The sequence below is a fragment of the Hemitrygon akajei genome, chromosome 3, assembly GCF_048418815.1.
Source record: "Hemitrygon akajei chromosome 3, sHemAka1.3, whole genome shotgun sequence".
Taxonomy (NCBI): Eukaryota; Metazoa; Chordata; class Chondrichthyes; order Myliobatiformes; family Dasyatidae; genus Hemitrygon; species Hemitrygon akajei.
Window position 1 is genome coordinate 32,995,554 of NC_133126.1, and position 14,998 is coordinate 33,010,551.

General features: G+C 39.5%; 1 protein-coding gene across 1 annotated transcript in view; it reads left to right on the forward strand.

Moving 5' to 3' along the window:
• The window catches only part of ppp2r5eb (protein phosphatase 2, regulatory subunit B', epsilon isoform b), a 116,191-nt gene that overhangs the window by 89,238 nt on the left and 11,955 nt on the right, over positions 1 to 14,998 (forward strand). The window contains exons 8-10 of the mRNA XM_073039504.1: positions 8,081 to 8,134; positions 8,223 to 8,273; positions 11,582 to 11,701. Coding sequence (XP_072895605.1) covers positions 8,081 to 8,134; positions 8,223 to 8,273; positions 11,582 to 11,701 — 225 coding nt within the window. The remainder of the gene's footprint in view (positions 1 to 8,080; positions 8,135 to 8,222; positions 8,274 to 11,581; positions 11,702 to 14,998) is intronic.

Genomic DNA, 14,998 nt, shown 5'->3' on the forward strand with positions numbered 1-14,998 from the left:
CTTTTGATTCAGGCTGGTATTTTAGAAGATAGAAAAGGCTGATGAAAGAATTTTCATTGGTTGATAACTTGGTTTGATAACCATCAGTATGGGCAGCTGTAGGTGCAGAGATTAATAGTTTGCCTTTTGTATGCATTGACTAATGTTTAAATTTCTTTTATGACTACACAGAACCAAACGGTAAGGCCTGTGAGTTGCATTAACGCATCCTGGCATTTAAGTTGTCAACATTATTAAATATAAACATTTGCAGCAGCAAAGGATTAAAATGAAAGAGTTTGGCTTATAACCATTCAACCCATACAAAGTACTGTTTTACAAATTATAAACTTTGCTTGAACTAAAACATTGATCTTTTTATTCAAATGAGTGGATTATCTGGTTGAATTGTTATACAGGTAGTCCCTGAGTTACGAGCATCCGACTTACGGACAACTCGTACTTACGAACCGAGGAAGGAGGTCCACCATTTTTAAGTCGGATTGCGATGCCGTCCGCCACTTTAAGTCATTGCCGTTGACACTGTGTTGAGTGTTTAACTCTGTATTTGGCTTAAACTTTTCTTAGTAAGATTCACCCTGACCCTGCCACCCCCCCCGGTCAGCTTGTGGCGTAGTGAGATCAGCGCTGGGCTGGAGAACGGAGGTTCCCGAGTTCGATTTAGTGACAGACCGCTCCCATGCCGGGTTGATGTCGATCCAGTGACTCCCATACCATCCATGCCGCGTTGATGTTGAGCTCGCAACTCAACCTCGTAAAAAAAACACTGCCACCTCCAGTTTAAATTCCCATGTGAAATATTGTGGAGGATCAAATACCCAAACCCAGCACAGCCCCCACTTGTCCCATTTAACCTGTCTCAGTGCGCTGGAGTTTAGGACCCGGGGAATTCAGTGCGGTGGTCCTTAGGACCCAGCAGACCTCGGGAGCTGGCGGAGCTCAGGACCCGGCGTCCGCAGTGTTTCTGTTCCATTGACGGGAAGTGATCATGATTTAAAATAAAGTGGAAATAATAAAGCATTTGGAAAACGCTTTGAAACACCATCGGTCATTGGAAAAGCGTTAGGCTACAGTCGGTCAACGATCGGAACAATTTTAAAGGATAATGGATAAAGTGAGAATAATGGAGCATTTGAAAGGCCCTGCCCGATGAAAGCTACAATTATTACTAAGCAACTCAGTGATTTAATTATTGGAATACATACATTTCTTAAGTGTTTTATATGCATAGAAAGGTAAAATATATACTGTGTACTAAGACAAACATTTGACTAACTGACGGTAAATAATACCGGATGTACTTGTTCCGACTTACGTACAAATCCGACTTAAAGATGGACTCAGGAAGGGAACTCGTACGTAACCCAGGGACTGCCTGTACTGCAGTTTTGTGAAATAGTCATAGAGTACTACAGCTCAGAAACAGGCCTCTCAGTCCATCTGGTCCATGCCGAACTATTATTCTCCCTAGACCCATCGACCTGCACCTGGACCACAGCCCTCCATACCCCTCTTGTCCATGTACCTCTCCAAGTATCTCTTCAATGTTGAAATTGAACCCGCAACCATCACTTCCACTAATAGTTTGTTTCACTCTCTCACCACGATCTGAGCAAGAAATTCCCCCTCATGTTCTTAAATATTTCATCTTCCGCCCTTAATCCATGACCTCTAGTTGTTGTCTCACACAAGCTCACTGCAAAAAGCCTGCCTGCATTTATCCTGTCTAGACCTCTCATAATTTTGTATACCTCTGTCAAATTACCCCTCATTCTCCAACCCTCCAGGAAATAACCTATTCACCCTTTCCCTATAACTCAGGTCCTCAAGTCCCAGCATCATACAGGTGTCCCCTGCTTTACGAATGTTCGCTTTACACCACTTCGCCTTTACAAAAGACCTACATTAGTAACCTGTTTTTGCATTGCAAAGAGGATTTTCACTTTTACGAAAATTTTTCCCATATAAATTAATGGTTCTTCGCTTTACGACATTTCTGCTTAAAGGTTTCATAGGAACGCTCTACTTTTGTAAAGGGGGGGGGGGGACACTTGTACTTTAAAATTTCTCTCTACTCTTTCAGTAATATTGATATCTTTCCTGTAGCTAGGTGACCAGACTATACACAATGCTTCAGATTAGGCCTCACACATGTTCTTCTTGTACAGCTTCAGCATTACATCCCAACCCCTGTACTCAATAATGTGATTTATAAAGGTCGATACTTTGATTTATGAAGTCATTCATTCTGTAGTTTTGTGAAATACTTGATCAGTGATGTCTGCTGGATTATGTTCCAGGTTGGTTGATGTTGCTTTGGTAAAAGTAAACTGGTTTTAAAAACATTGTGTTACTTAGATACACTTCTGGCTTGAGTAAGAATTTTGTTAGCTAATTTCTTGCAGATGGAAAGAAAATGTATTAGAGAAGTTGATGATTCTTCAACACATTTGTGTTAGGCATTTATCTTGATTTCATGTTCCCTTTATGTGATAATATTTTTCAGTTGTCATCCACTGTTTTTTCTTTTACAATGCTGAAAGAAAAATATATTTAGTGGAAGCAAGTACCAAAAAATTTCACTTTCACTGTGAATATGGGTGGCACTCTGAAGCATTGAGAGTAACAAGAATGGATACATTCTTGTTATGCTGAGGAGATTTGATATGTCCATTTCATTAAAAAAAAATGTAGAACACCCAATTAATTGTTTTGGAACATTGATAGAACCAAAGATGTAAGAGAAACATAGCTGAAACTAGAGTGATACAGCATGGATACAAGCACTTTGGACCAATGAGTCCATACTGACCATAGACCACCCAGCTAGTCTCAATGTCCAGCATTCAAAGTTCAAAGTAAGTTTATTACCAACGTGCATATATGTCATCAACGTGCATATGTTACCATATGCTACAACTAGGTTCATTTTCTTGCCGTATTTATGGCAATAAAGAAATACAGTAAAAGTTTATGAAAATTATACATAAGCAGGCAGACTGACAAATAACCAATATACAAATGAAGACACTGAAAATAAAAGTGATACTGAGAGCATGAGTTGTAAAGAGTCCCTGAAAGTGAGAATTTAGACCATAGAAGCATTTCAGAGTAGTGGTGATTGAAGTTATCCACACTGGGTCAGAAGGCTAGTAGTTGTAAGGTAGTAACTGCTCCTGAACCTGGTGGTGTTTGACCAAAGGCTTCTGTATCTCCTGCTGGATGGTAGCACTGAGATGAGGGTGTGGCATGAATGGAAGGGGTCATTGATAATGGATGCTGCTTTTCTGTGGCAATTGTGCTCAATTGTGGGGAATTCCCAGTGATAGGGAAATAATCACCCCTTTCTGTAGACATAAACAAGAGAAAATCTACAGGTGCTGGAAATTTGAGCAACGCACACAAAATGTTAGAGGAACTCAGCAGGCCAGGCAACTTCTAGGAAAAGAGTACAATCAACATTTCAGGCCAAATCCCTTCGGCAAGTCTGGAGAAAAAAGCTGAGGAGTAGATTAAAAAGGTGGGGGGGGGGGGGGGGAGGGGAGAGAGAAGCACAAGGTGATTGGTGAAACCTGGAGGGGGAGGGATGAAGTAAAGAGCTGGAAAGTTGATTGGTGAAAGAGAGAGAAGGCCATAGAAGAAAGAAAAGGGGGGCAGTGGGCGAGCAAAAGATAAGGTGAGAGAGGGAAAAGGGAATGGGAAATGGTGAAGGAGGGGAGTGTGGGGGAGCATCACCAGAAGTTTGGGAAATTGATGTTTATGTCATCAGGTTGGAGGCTACTCAAATGGAATATAAGGTGTTTTTCCTCCAACCTAAGTGTGGCCTCATCATAACAGTGGAGTTAATTTTGTTAACTCCAGTTAACAAAACAGTTGTTAATTTTTTTTGCCACTGATGGTAGTGGAGGCCAAACTATTTGATTTAGAGATCGATATTTGAAAGGTCAAGGATTTGTAGATTAGAACAAGCACAGAAGAGTGGTTGAGGCTATTGTAGATCAGTCATAATATTGAATGCCGGGACTGAATTGAGAAATCTCGTGATGTATTTATGCTTATATTTTCATATGTTCTTGAGCATTGGTCATTGCTTCTGAGAGGATATCAGTTTTTATCTTTCACTTGGAGATGATTGCCACATTTGCCAAATAGTTGCTTTGTTCCTTTCCTTGTATTAATGGGAAGGACGTACAGACACCTTTCAGAGGATGATGGGATTGAAATTTGACCCCCAGTGCTTCCAGCTGTAATTGGGATGCGCTAGCCGCTACACTTCTATGGTAGCCAACATAGAGTAGTGGTTATCTAGAATGAGATGCCTGAGCAGTTGGTAGAAGACGCTGTTTAAAAGGTACGTGGATGGGTACTTGAATAGAAGAAGAATGAAGGGATGTTGCTCTAATCTGGATTGATGGGATTAATGTAGATTGCTGTTACAGGTTATGCCATAAAGGTGATTTCTGTGCTGTACAGCTTTAGGTAGGAACTTTCAAGATTTTGGTGTACCAGGAATGAAAGAAAGCTGTTTCAGTTTTAAATTCAATCTAACACTCACTAAAATAACTCCTCAACTATTAGCAACAGTAAGTACCTCTGCCAACACAGAAAGCACATAACCTTTGTCAAAGCTGAAGACAAACCACAGCCTCAGCCCAGGTCACCAGCAGGCTTGCTCTCCATGACGTCTGATTGACAACTGAAAGTTGATCTTGGCAAATAATTAAAGTTCCCTGACTTCATTGCATCATCATCACTGAGGCCTGACATGGTCATTCTATCAGAAACCTTGAAGCAGTGGTCATAATAAAACTGAAGTTGCCTTGGGAAGAGTGGACTGAGAAGGCATTTGACCATAAGAAGGCTAAATATAGGGAGCTGGTAGGGCAGTGCTAGAGACAGGTGGAGGGCATGATGCAAGCCCGTAGAGGCTTTGCTGTCTGCTCCCTCTCCAAAACTTGCTCTCTCCTTGGCTTTATGGGAGCTGCGAAGAGAAGAGTTATCAGGACCATCACAGGGACTACTAGGTGAGCCTCCAGATGACTATGGATCAAGAGGAGTGATCTATGGACCAATGCTGGACAAAGTTGACTGGAAGTGGACACTACCAGGGATGATGGCAGAACAGCAATGGCAGGTGTTTCTGGAGGAAATTCAGAAGGTTCAGGAAAGATGCATCCCAAAGATATTTTAACAGGAGGATGAGGCAACCATGGCTGACAAGGGAAGTCAAAGCATAAAAGTAAAGCAGAGGACAATAAGCAAAAATTAGCGGAAAAGTAGAGGATTGGGAAACTTTTAAAAACCAACAGCTAAAAAGCCATAAAGAGAGAAAAGATGAAATATGAAGGTAAGCTACCCAATAATGTAAAAAAGAACACAAAATGATTTTGAGATATATAAAAAGTAAAAGAGAGGTGGGAGTGGATAGCAAACTGCTGGAAAATGACGTTGGACAGATATTAATGAGGGACAAAGAAATGGTGAACAAACTTAATAAGTATTTTGTATCTTTGGAAGACACTGGCAGAATGCCAGAAATGCGATGGTGTCAGGGCAGAAGTGAGTATCGTTGCTGTTACTAAGGAGAAGGTTCTTGGGAATGTGAAAAACCTAAAGGTAGATGAGTCACCTGGACCAGATGGACTACACACCAGGATTCTGAAAGGGGTAGCTGAAGAAATTGTAAAGACATTAGTAACGGTCTTTTGAGTATCACTAGATTTTGGAATGATTCCTGAGTACAGGTGGCCCCCATTTTTTTGAACGTTTGCTTTACGACAGTTCGCTGTTACGAAAGACCTACATTAGTACCTGCTTTTGCTAACCAAAGAGGATTTTTGCTTTTATGAGAAAAAGACACCCGCTTTATACGTGTGTTTACCCCGAGAAAGACTACCATGACCGTGAAACCTTGTGCAGGCAGTTGTGTGCGTGTACGTGCTCATATGCGTAAGTGCTGATTTTTTTCTCCAAATCAATTTTGGCTCACTGTCTTCCCGATTTCGATAAGTGAAACTACACCGTACATACAATATTTCTACTTTATATAGGCTGTGTCTTTATCATATCATTCCTGCTTTTACTGTATGTTCAAGTTATATTAGGTTTTATGTGCTATTTGGTATGATTTGGTAGGTTATTTTTTGGGCCTGGGAACGCCTCAGAAATTTTTCCCATATAAATTTACAGTAATTGCTTCTTTGCTTTACGCCATTTCAGCTTACAAACAGTTTCATAGGAACTCTTTACCTTTGGATAGCGGGGGAAACCTGTACTGGAAAACTGCAATCTCACTCCACTCTTTAAGAATGGAGGGAGGAAGAAGAAAGGAAGCAATAGGCCAGTTAACCTGCAGTGGTTGGAAAGAAGTTGGAGTCTCTACAAGAATGAGGTTTTGGTGATAAAATAGGCCAAAGTCAACATGGTTTTCTAAAGGGGAAATCCTGACTGACAAATCTTCTTTGAAGATGTAACAGGTAGGATAAACAAAGAAGAGTCGGTGGATGTTGTTTATTTGGATTTTCAAGAGGCGCACATGAGGCTGCTTAACAAGCTCATGGTGTTACAGGAAAAGTACTGGGCATGGATAGATGATTGGTTGACTGGCACAAGGCAAAGAGTGGGAATAAAGGGGACCTTTTCTGATTGGCTGCCGGTGACCAGTGGTATGCCTTTGGGGTAGGTGTTGGGACCACTTCTTGTCATGTTGTATGTAAGTGATTTGGATGAAGGAATTGATGGCTTTGTGGCTAAGTTTACAGATGATACGAAGATAGCTGTAGGAGCAGGTAGTGTTGAGGAAGCAGGGTGTCTGCAGAAGGAATTAGACAGATTGGGGAAATGGACAAAGAAGTGGAAGACGGAATATAGTGTAGGGAAGTGCATAACCGTGCACTTTGGGGTCTTAAGAGTCCTCGTGCAGGTTTCCCTAAGTTTAAGGTTTACAGGTTGAGTCAGTGGTAAGGAAGACAAATGACATCTCATATTTTTGAGAGGACTAGAATACAAAAACAAGGATGTAATGCTAAGGCTTTATAAAGTATCAGTCAGACTGCATTCAGAGTATTGTGAGCAATTTTAGGCTCCTTATCTAAGATGTGCTAGTATTGGAGAGGGTCTAGAGGAGGTTCATGAAAATAATTTCAGAAATGAAAGGGTTAACATAGGAGGTTTGTTAGCTCTGGGCCTGTACTTGCTGGAGTTAAGAGTGAGAACAGATTGAATATTGAAAGGTCTGCATAAAGTGGATGTGGAGAGGATATTTACAGTAGTTGGGGAGTCTCAAACCAGAAACCACTGCCTCCAATTTGGGGGACACCCATTTAGAACAGATAAGGAAAAACTTCTTTAGCCGGAGGATGGTGAATTGGTGGAATTCATTGTCGCAGATGGCTGTGCAGGCCATGCCAATGGGTATATTTAAGACGGAGTTTGATAGGTTCTTGATTAATCAGAGTGTTAAAGGTTATGGGGTGAAGGCAGGAGAAAGGTGTTGAGAAGGATAATATATCAGTCTTCACAATCACTGTCAATGAGATCCCTCTCATTACATGAGGAATCTGTTCATGTGCAGCATATTTCTGAGGTAGACCTCTGCACCTCTTGTATTGGTGTTGAATTTCTTGTGAATTTCTCATTTTCCAGCAATTAATGCTACAATATACCATGAAGAGAGTGCACATTATGAAAATGGAACCAGTTCTACATAGATTCTTGTTACACCTAGCAGTGTTGTTGTGAACAGATATTTCTGTAAACTATTGGTCTCCTAACATTTTCATCCTTGGCAACATTGAGTTGATGACGTCTTCTCAATGCTGGATGAGAAATTCTTGAATAGTTGAGGGCAGAAGGGTGAGCTGGAGCTGAATATTTCTATCTAATGTTTTGTTCTGTGCAAGATCAAAATGGATACATTTAAACCAACACTTACTGTGAAGTTTTTTGTGTACAAATATAACTTATTCCTGTCCCAACAGCCCAGATATATTATAATTACTAAAATATTGCATCAAAGCAAACTCCTATGATTTTTTTAAAAAGTGCATTCTTCTTCTAACATTTTATTTTTCTTTCGCAGTTGGCATATTGCATTGTACAGTTTCTTGAAAAAGATCCAACATTAACTGAACCGGTGAGTTCTATGATGCTTCTCAATTAATGTTATTAGATAGTCTTCAAGTGGATTGATCTTAATACTTTTGACTTCTATGCTTCTTCAGGTCGTCAGGGGTTTACTAAAGTTTTGGCCAAAAACATGCAGTCAGAAAGAGGTAATGATATGATTTCATTCTCTCCTGCTGGAATAAAAGAATTGCTTATGCTGAAGTAATTATTATATTTAAATTAAATGCAATTAATATTTTTGAGATTTTGAAGTGCAAAAATAAAGCAGGTTTAGTGCTAAATTACTCCATGATGTTCTTAAGCATTTTGATGTACTGATTCAGAATGTGAATTTGAGACTTTTTGCATTTACAATACATTCTCCCTCTGGGAACTATTCTCAGAAAGCTGTAACAGTTTATAGTCACCAATAATTTGGGTACACCGTACATTATGTAGAATTATATTCTGATCACTGCTTTGGAAAAATAATTGCAATAGGGACTGACTGCGCCATAGTGTTCATATGGATGAATTAGTGTTGACTGCTGCTATTGTAGTCTGCTGTGAAATCAGTAAATGAGTAATAACTGAAAGGAAGATACAGGTTTAAGTTGAGTAAATCAATGTGCAGACTGTTTAATTTCCAATTAAAACATAACTAACATAATGTTAATGACAGATTTTTGGAATGCTGTGACCAAATTTCATTTTCTGATTCATCGTTCATTTTATTTCCAATGTTTTCAAGTTTTGAAGCCTTCACTTTTTCATAAACTAAAGCTTTTCTTCATAGAATCTTCATCATAATTAAAAAGATATCCTCATACCATTTCATAGGTGTGTGCCTCCAAATTTATTTTTCTAAAGTATGCAGATGTCCTGATGTCACAATTTCCATTTTCTCCCACTTCCCCATTGCTTGGTGAGATCATCTATGTTCTGTGTGTCAGCTATGATTGCCTGTCAGTCATCTCTGACACTGAACCAATCATATTCCAGGTTTCCAAGTCAGACAATGGGGACAGGCATTCCAGCATATTCGGGTCAGAGCAGCACCCCAAGACTTTGACAAAATAGTGATCGTGGTGAAGTAGTAAGATTCCTTATTACTTTTTTTTTGCATCCCAAGCAGTGGAATTTTCTAAATTAGTCATATCTTCTACTATTGAGTGAATCTTTTGTAAGCAAAGCAAATCCTTAAGGCACTTGACCAGGTTTGTTCCAGAATATAGGCATTTGCAGGATTGTACTTAAATCCCTACAAGTCAGCTATTTATGTTGATTTAGAAGAAGTGATGGGCATGGAAAATATATATAGTATTTGTTGAAATTCAGGAAATCCATTACAAGTGCAATTCATAATTGGCAACAAAAAAGTAATTGGTACTTTCAACTGTAGGGGACAAAGAAATTATGTAGAATGGATAACTTACTGTACAATCCGAGAGGAAGATTTCCTTTACGTTATCTTCAATCGGGTTGGGTAGAGAACAAATAGGTGACCCACTGCCATGTAGAGTATTTCATAGTTTTACCGAAGATAAAAGGCCTGCCCATGATTTCAAAGAACAAAGTTAATTTCAGGATCGCTGGAAGAGACTATATCAAAATGTATTGACACAGCAGGGTGCCAAGGCCTTATTTAATGTTTTCTAATGAGCTCTTTCGTCACAGGTTTTCAAATAAAGCAGTTGTCATATTGAAAATAAATGTTTTGTAATGCTCACCAAATTACTGAATTTATCTTTGCAGATGAGCTTTGTTTTGAAATGCTCTTAGGTATTCCATTTTATGAGATTAAAATTGTTATATTGATTTCTCATTAAATATGGAAATACTTTAAACAATTAGGCAACAATTATGCCTGAGTTTAATGCTGACTTTTCTGGTGCATTTTCATTGCTCTTTCAGTGATTAAATATAGTTCTGATTAGTTAAGCTTTGCGAGCATAGGAAAGACAAAAGATAAACTGGTATAAGCAGTTCTGTTCTGATCTGTGTGATGACTAACAAAGTGAACAAACACAACAGTGGATTCTGGTTTATTGGGCCATCGTTTAATCAGGACAGTTGCTTATTTGGGACAACTCTTATAGAACAAAAACTAATTGGAAAAAATAGCCAGGATTCCCTTTGTTTATTTGGGATACTAATGTGACAGAGCCTGTTGCTGAACAGTTTCTGATTAGCGGCAGATATGTGCTCTTGTGTGGCTGACGGATATGACACTGTGCTTAGAGTAAACAGTTTCTAAATAGTGTCAGTTGTGTGTGTTTGTGTTCAAAAAAACAATGATTTTTGTCACTGATGGAAATAAGCAGTGTTAATTCGGAACTGTTTTGCTCACTGCGGTTTCAAGGATCCAGGTTTGGAGATGCCAGAAATGGCTGGGAATGAAATTAAAATGATTTCATTGCATCAAGTTAGGAACCACAAAGAATTTGAAGGTATCAACAAACATCTTGAATGTTACAATGAAAATGAAGATTTGGAGGATGCATTTTTTTGAAAGCATTGCATGAAGGCTGTCCATTATCTACACTAGGTGCACTGATTTTATTCATTACGCACACTGGATGAACTCCTCCATCTATACTACTGTAGTAGTATTGGTAGTGTTCTAATTTGTTCTGTATTTCTTTTAAATACATAATTTGTAACTCAGTTAAACAGTGGTTTGTCTTGTTTTTATCTTTTTAACTATTTCCATAAAACTGGCTAATTGGGGCACTGCTTAATTGGGCCAAAATGTACTGGTCCTGATGTGTTCCCATTAACAGGAATCCACTGTATTTGTTGCTGTTGTGTTAGAATGTATTCTTGAAATGTTAATGTTGCTCTAGAGCATCTGCAAACGAATTAATGTTATTAATGTTTTAGCAGGTATAAGATAAAATAACTGGAATACTTCAGTCATATGTAAAGTTTGATGCACTGGTGTCCCTAATGTCTTGTCCATGAAGAATATATAATTGAACTGTGCAGTTCAAAAGGTTATGGATTTGATCCCTGGCCTGTGGTTGTGTTATGTAGTCCAATGTCATTTTCCAGAAAGTATGCTCGTAAGAATAGTACCTATAAGCATGGTGCTTCAGGGTACCCATGGAAAAATGCCAAAATTACTGACTAGTAATTCCGAATAGAAAGTGGGTGTTGTGTGAAGATTTGATGATGCTGATTATTAATCAGTCGGCCAACAGCAAATCAATAAGGATTGGGTATCTGGGTGAACTGCAGCAGCGTCATTTCAGCTTGCAGATTGATAGTTTCATAGAATGACCCTCTGAAGGGTGGGATTTAGGGGAAACAATTTTAAAAGAAAGATCCAGACTTATTGAAAATTAGCATATTGGGGTTATAAATATGCAGTGTTAGATAATTAGTATCCAGAGATTGTAGCAATAAGATATATTGTGTTACTGAAAGTGCTGGATATTTGTGAATCATTTTGTGTTACTGTTTTCTAAACCAGGTCATGTTTCTTGGGGAAATGGAGGAAATCCTGGATGTTATTGAGCCTACACAGTTTGTAAAAATTCAGGACCCACTCTTCAAGCAAATTTCCAGATGTGTTTCCAGTCCTCATTTCCAGGTTCGTTGGCTGAAGTGCCTTAAATTTGAAACATTTTGATGGTAGCACGGCCATTCTGATAGTTGTAAAGTGTATTGTTTTCTGTAAACACCACAAAGAGCATCCAGTGGCCTAATATATTGTATGGAGACTTTAGGTATGGATAGAAGCAAATCTAATTACTCAGCATTTAAGGATTAGATGGGAGAGATTTTAAGTAAATTAGTAGAGTTGGGTTTTGATATGAAGAAATACTTGTGCAGTATGTATTTATGAATTAAAATGTATTGCCTAAAAGTGTAACAGATGCAAATTTAATTAAATAATTTCAAAATTGAATCAAATAAATACTTAAATTTTTAAAAAATCTGTAGGGAAATTGAGTTGACTGAATTGCAATATAATGAACCTGCAGACTTAACCAAATGGAAGATTCCTGTGCTGTTTTGATTCTGTGAACCTTGATTATTCACAGGAATTTTCAACACCACTCACTGTGTAATGTTGTTAGGCTCCTGATGTAACGATGCATTTCATTTTAGAAAAGCTCTCATCATTATTTTAAAATCACTTCATTGTTTTACCCCTTCCTGGCTTTGTACAAACATAGTAAACCTATAGCACAATACAGGCCCTTCAGCCCACAGTGCTGTGCCAAACATGTACTTACTTTAGAAATTACCTCGGGTTACCCAGAGCCCTCTATTTTTCTAAGCTCCATGTACCTAACCAGAAGCCTCTTAAAAGACCCTATTGTATCCGCCTCCACCACTGTCGCCAGCAGCGCATTCCACACACTCACCACTCTCTACGTAAAAAAAAACTTACCCCTGACATCTCCTCTGTACCTTCTTCCAAGCACCTTAAAACTGTGTCCTCTTGTGTTAGCTCTTTCAGTCCTGGGGAAAAAGTCTCTGACTATCCACACGATTAATGTCTCTCATCATTTTATACACCTCTATCAGGTCAGCTCTCATCCTCTGTCGCTCCAAGGAGAAAGGCCGAGTTCACTCAACCTATTCTCATAAGTCACAGTCCCCAATCTAGGCAACCTCCTTGTAAATCTCCTCTGCACCCTTTCTACAGCTTCCACATCCTTCCTGTAGTGAGGTGACCAGAAACTCCAAGTGGGGTCTGACCAGGGTCCTATATAGCTGCAACATTACCTCTTGACTCTTGAACTCAATCCCATTGTTGATGATGCCTTCTTAACCACATAGTCAACTGCACAGCAGCTTTTGAGTGTCTTTTGAACTCAGACCCCAAGATCCCTCTAATCCTCCACACTGCCAAGAGTCTTACCATTAATACTATATTCTGCCATCATATTTGACCTACCAAACTGAACTACCTCACACTTATCTGGGTTGAACTTCATCTGCCACTTCTCAGTCAGTTTTGCATCCTATCAATGTCCTGCTGTAACCTCTGACAGCTCTCCACACTATCCACAACACCCCCAACCTTTTTGTCATCAGCAAATTTACTAATCCATCCCTTCACTTCCTCATCCAGGTCATTTATAAAAATCAAGAAGAGAATGGGTCCCAGAACAGATCCCTGAGGCACACCACTGGTGACCAACCTCCATGCAGAATATGACCTGTCTACAACCACTCTTTGGCTTCTGTGGGCAAGCCAATTCTGGATCCACAAGGCAATGTCCCCTTGGATCCCATGCATCCTTACTTTCTCAATAAGCCTTGCATGGGGTACCTTATCAAATGCCTTCCTGAAATCCATATACACTACATATACTGTTCTACCTTCATCAATGTGTTTAATCACATCCTCAAAAAATTCAATCTGGCTCGTAAGGCATGACCTGCCTTTGACAAAGCCATGATGATTATTCCTAATCATATAATGCTTCTCCAAATGTTCATAAATCCTGCCTCTCAGGATCTTCCCCATCAACTTGCCAAACACTGAAGTAGGACTCACCGGTCTATAATTTCATGGGCTATCTCTGGCCCCTTTCTTGAACAAGGGAACAAGATCTGCAACCTTCCAGTCCTCTGGAACCTCTCCTGTCCTCATTGAAGATGCAAAGATCATTGCCAGAGGTTCAGCAATTTCCTCCCTCGTCTCCCACAGTAGCCTGGGCTATATCTCATCTGGTCCAGGTGACTTATCCAACTTGATGCTTCCAAAAGCTCCAGCACACCCCCTTTCTTAATGTATATATGCTCAAGCTTTTTAGCCCACCGTAAGTCATCCCTACAATTGCCAGTGTCCTTTTCTGTAGTGAATACTGAAGCAAAGTATTCATTAAGTACCTCTGCTACCTCCTCTGGTTCCATATACACTTTTTCACTGTCACACTTGATTGGTCCTATTCTCTCACATCTTATCCTGTTGCTCTTCACATACTTGTCTACAATCCTTTGCTTTTCTATATATGTATATCTTAGATTATCCCTGATTTTAATTCCTTCATAGCTGGGAGTCACACATTCAACTGTTAAGGCCCAAATCACTGGCAGTTCCTCCCCACCCCCCACAAACTTGTCCAAATCTAGGTATATGGGACTAATGCATGAAAGTGGCACTGAGGTCGAGATCACCTATGTTCTTATTGCATGATGCAGCAGGCACAAGGAGCCAAATGGCTTACTCTCGCTTCTCTTTATGTTCTTGCAAAACCAGACCTTTTGGCCTCGTTCCTCCTCTGAAGTCTTGCTCTTCCAACATATTTTAGGTCATTTGTGCCAGAATGATCTTGGTAACCTGGTGCCATATCATGACAAAGCTGTGGATCAGCAAAGGCTGTTTTATGTCATTGAATCGCCTGCATAAATAAAAGTTACTGTTTGCTGGATGACAGGAGAACAGGAGTTTGATGCTGAGCATATTTCTCTTAACTTGGTAACCTGACTGGTAAATCATCGAACCAGGCATTTTATGAAACCTGTCAGGGTCTGGTATAATGACTGATGCCCAAGTTCACTGGATGGGTCCTGGTTGAATATGCCCTCGTGCTAATTCTCAGTTACAGAGTGGATGAAATGCCCACTTTGCTGTTTCTGCAACTTCTCAACTTCTGCATAGGTATGTTCCATTGAGGCAGGGAAAGGATGGTAGAATTAAAGAACCATGGTGTACAAAGAATGTAGAAAATCTAGTTAAGAAGAAAAGAAAAGCTTACAAAAGGTTCAAGAAACTGGGTACTGTTAGAGCTCTAGAAAATTACAAGGTTGCTAGGAAGGAGCTTAAGAATGGAATTAGGAGAGCCAGAAGGGGCCATGAGAAGGCCTTGATGAGCAGGATTAAAGAAAACCCCAAGGCATTCTACAAGTATGTGAAGAGCAAGAGGAT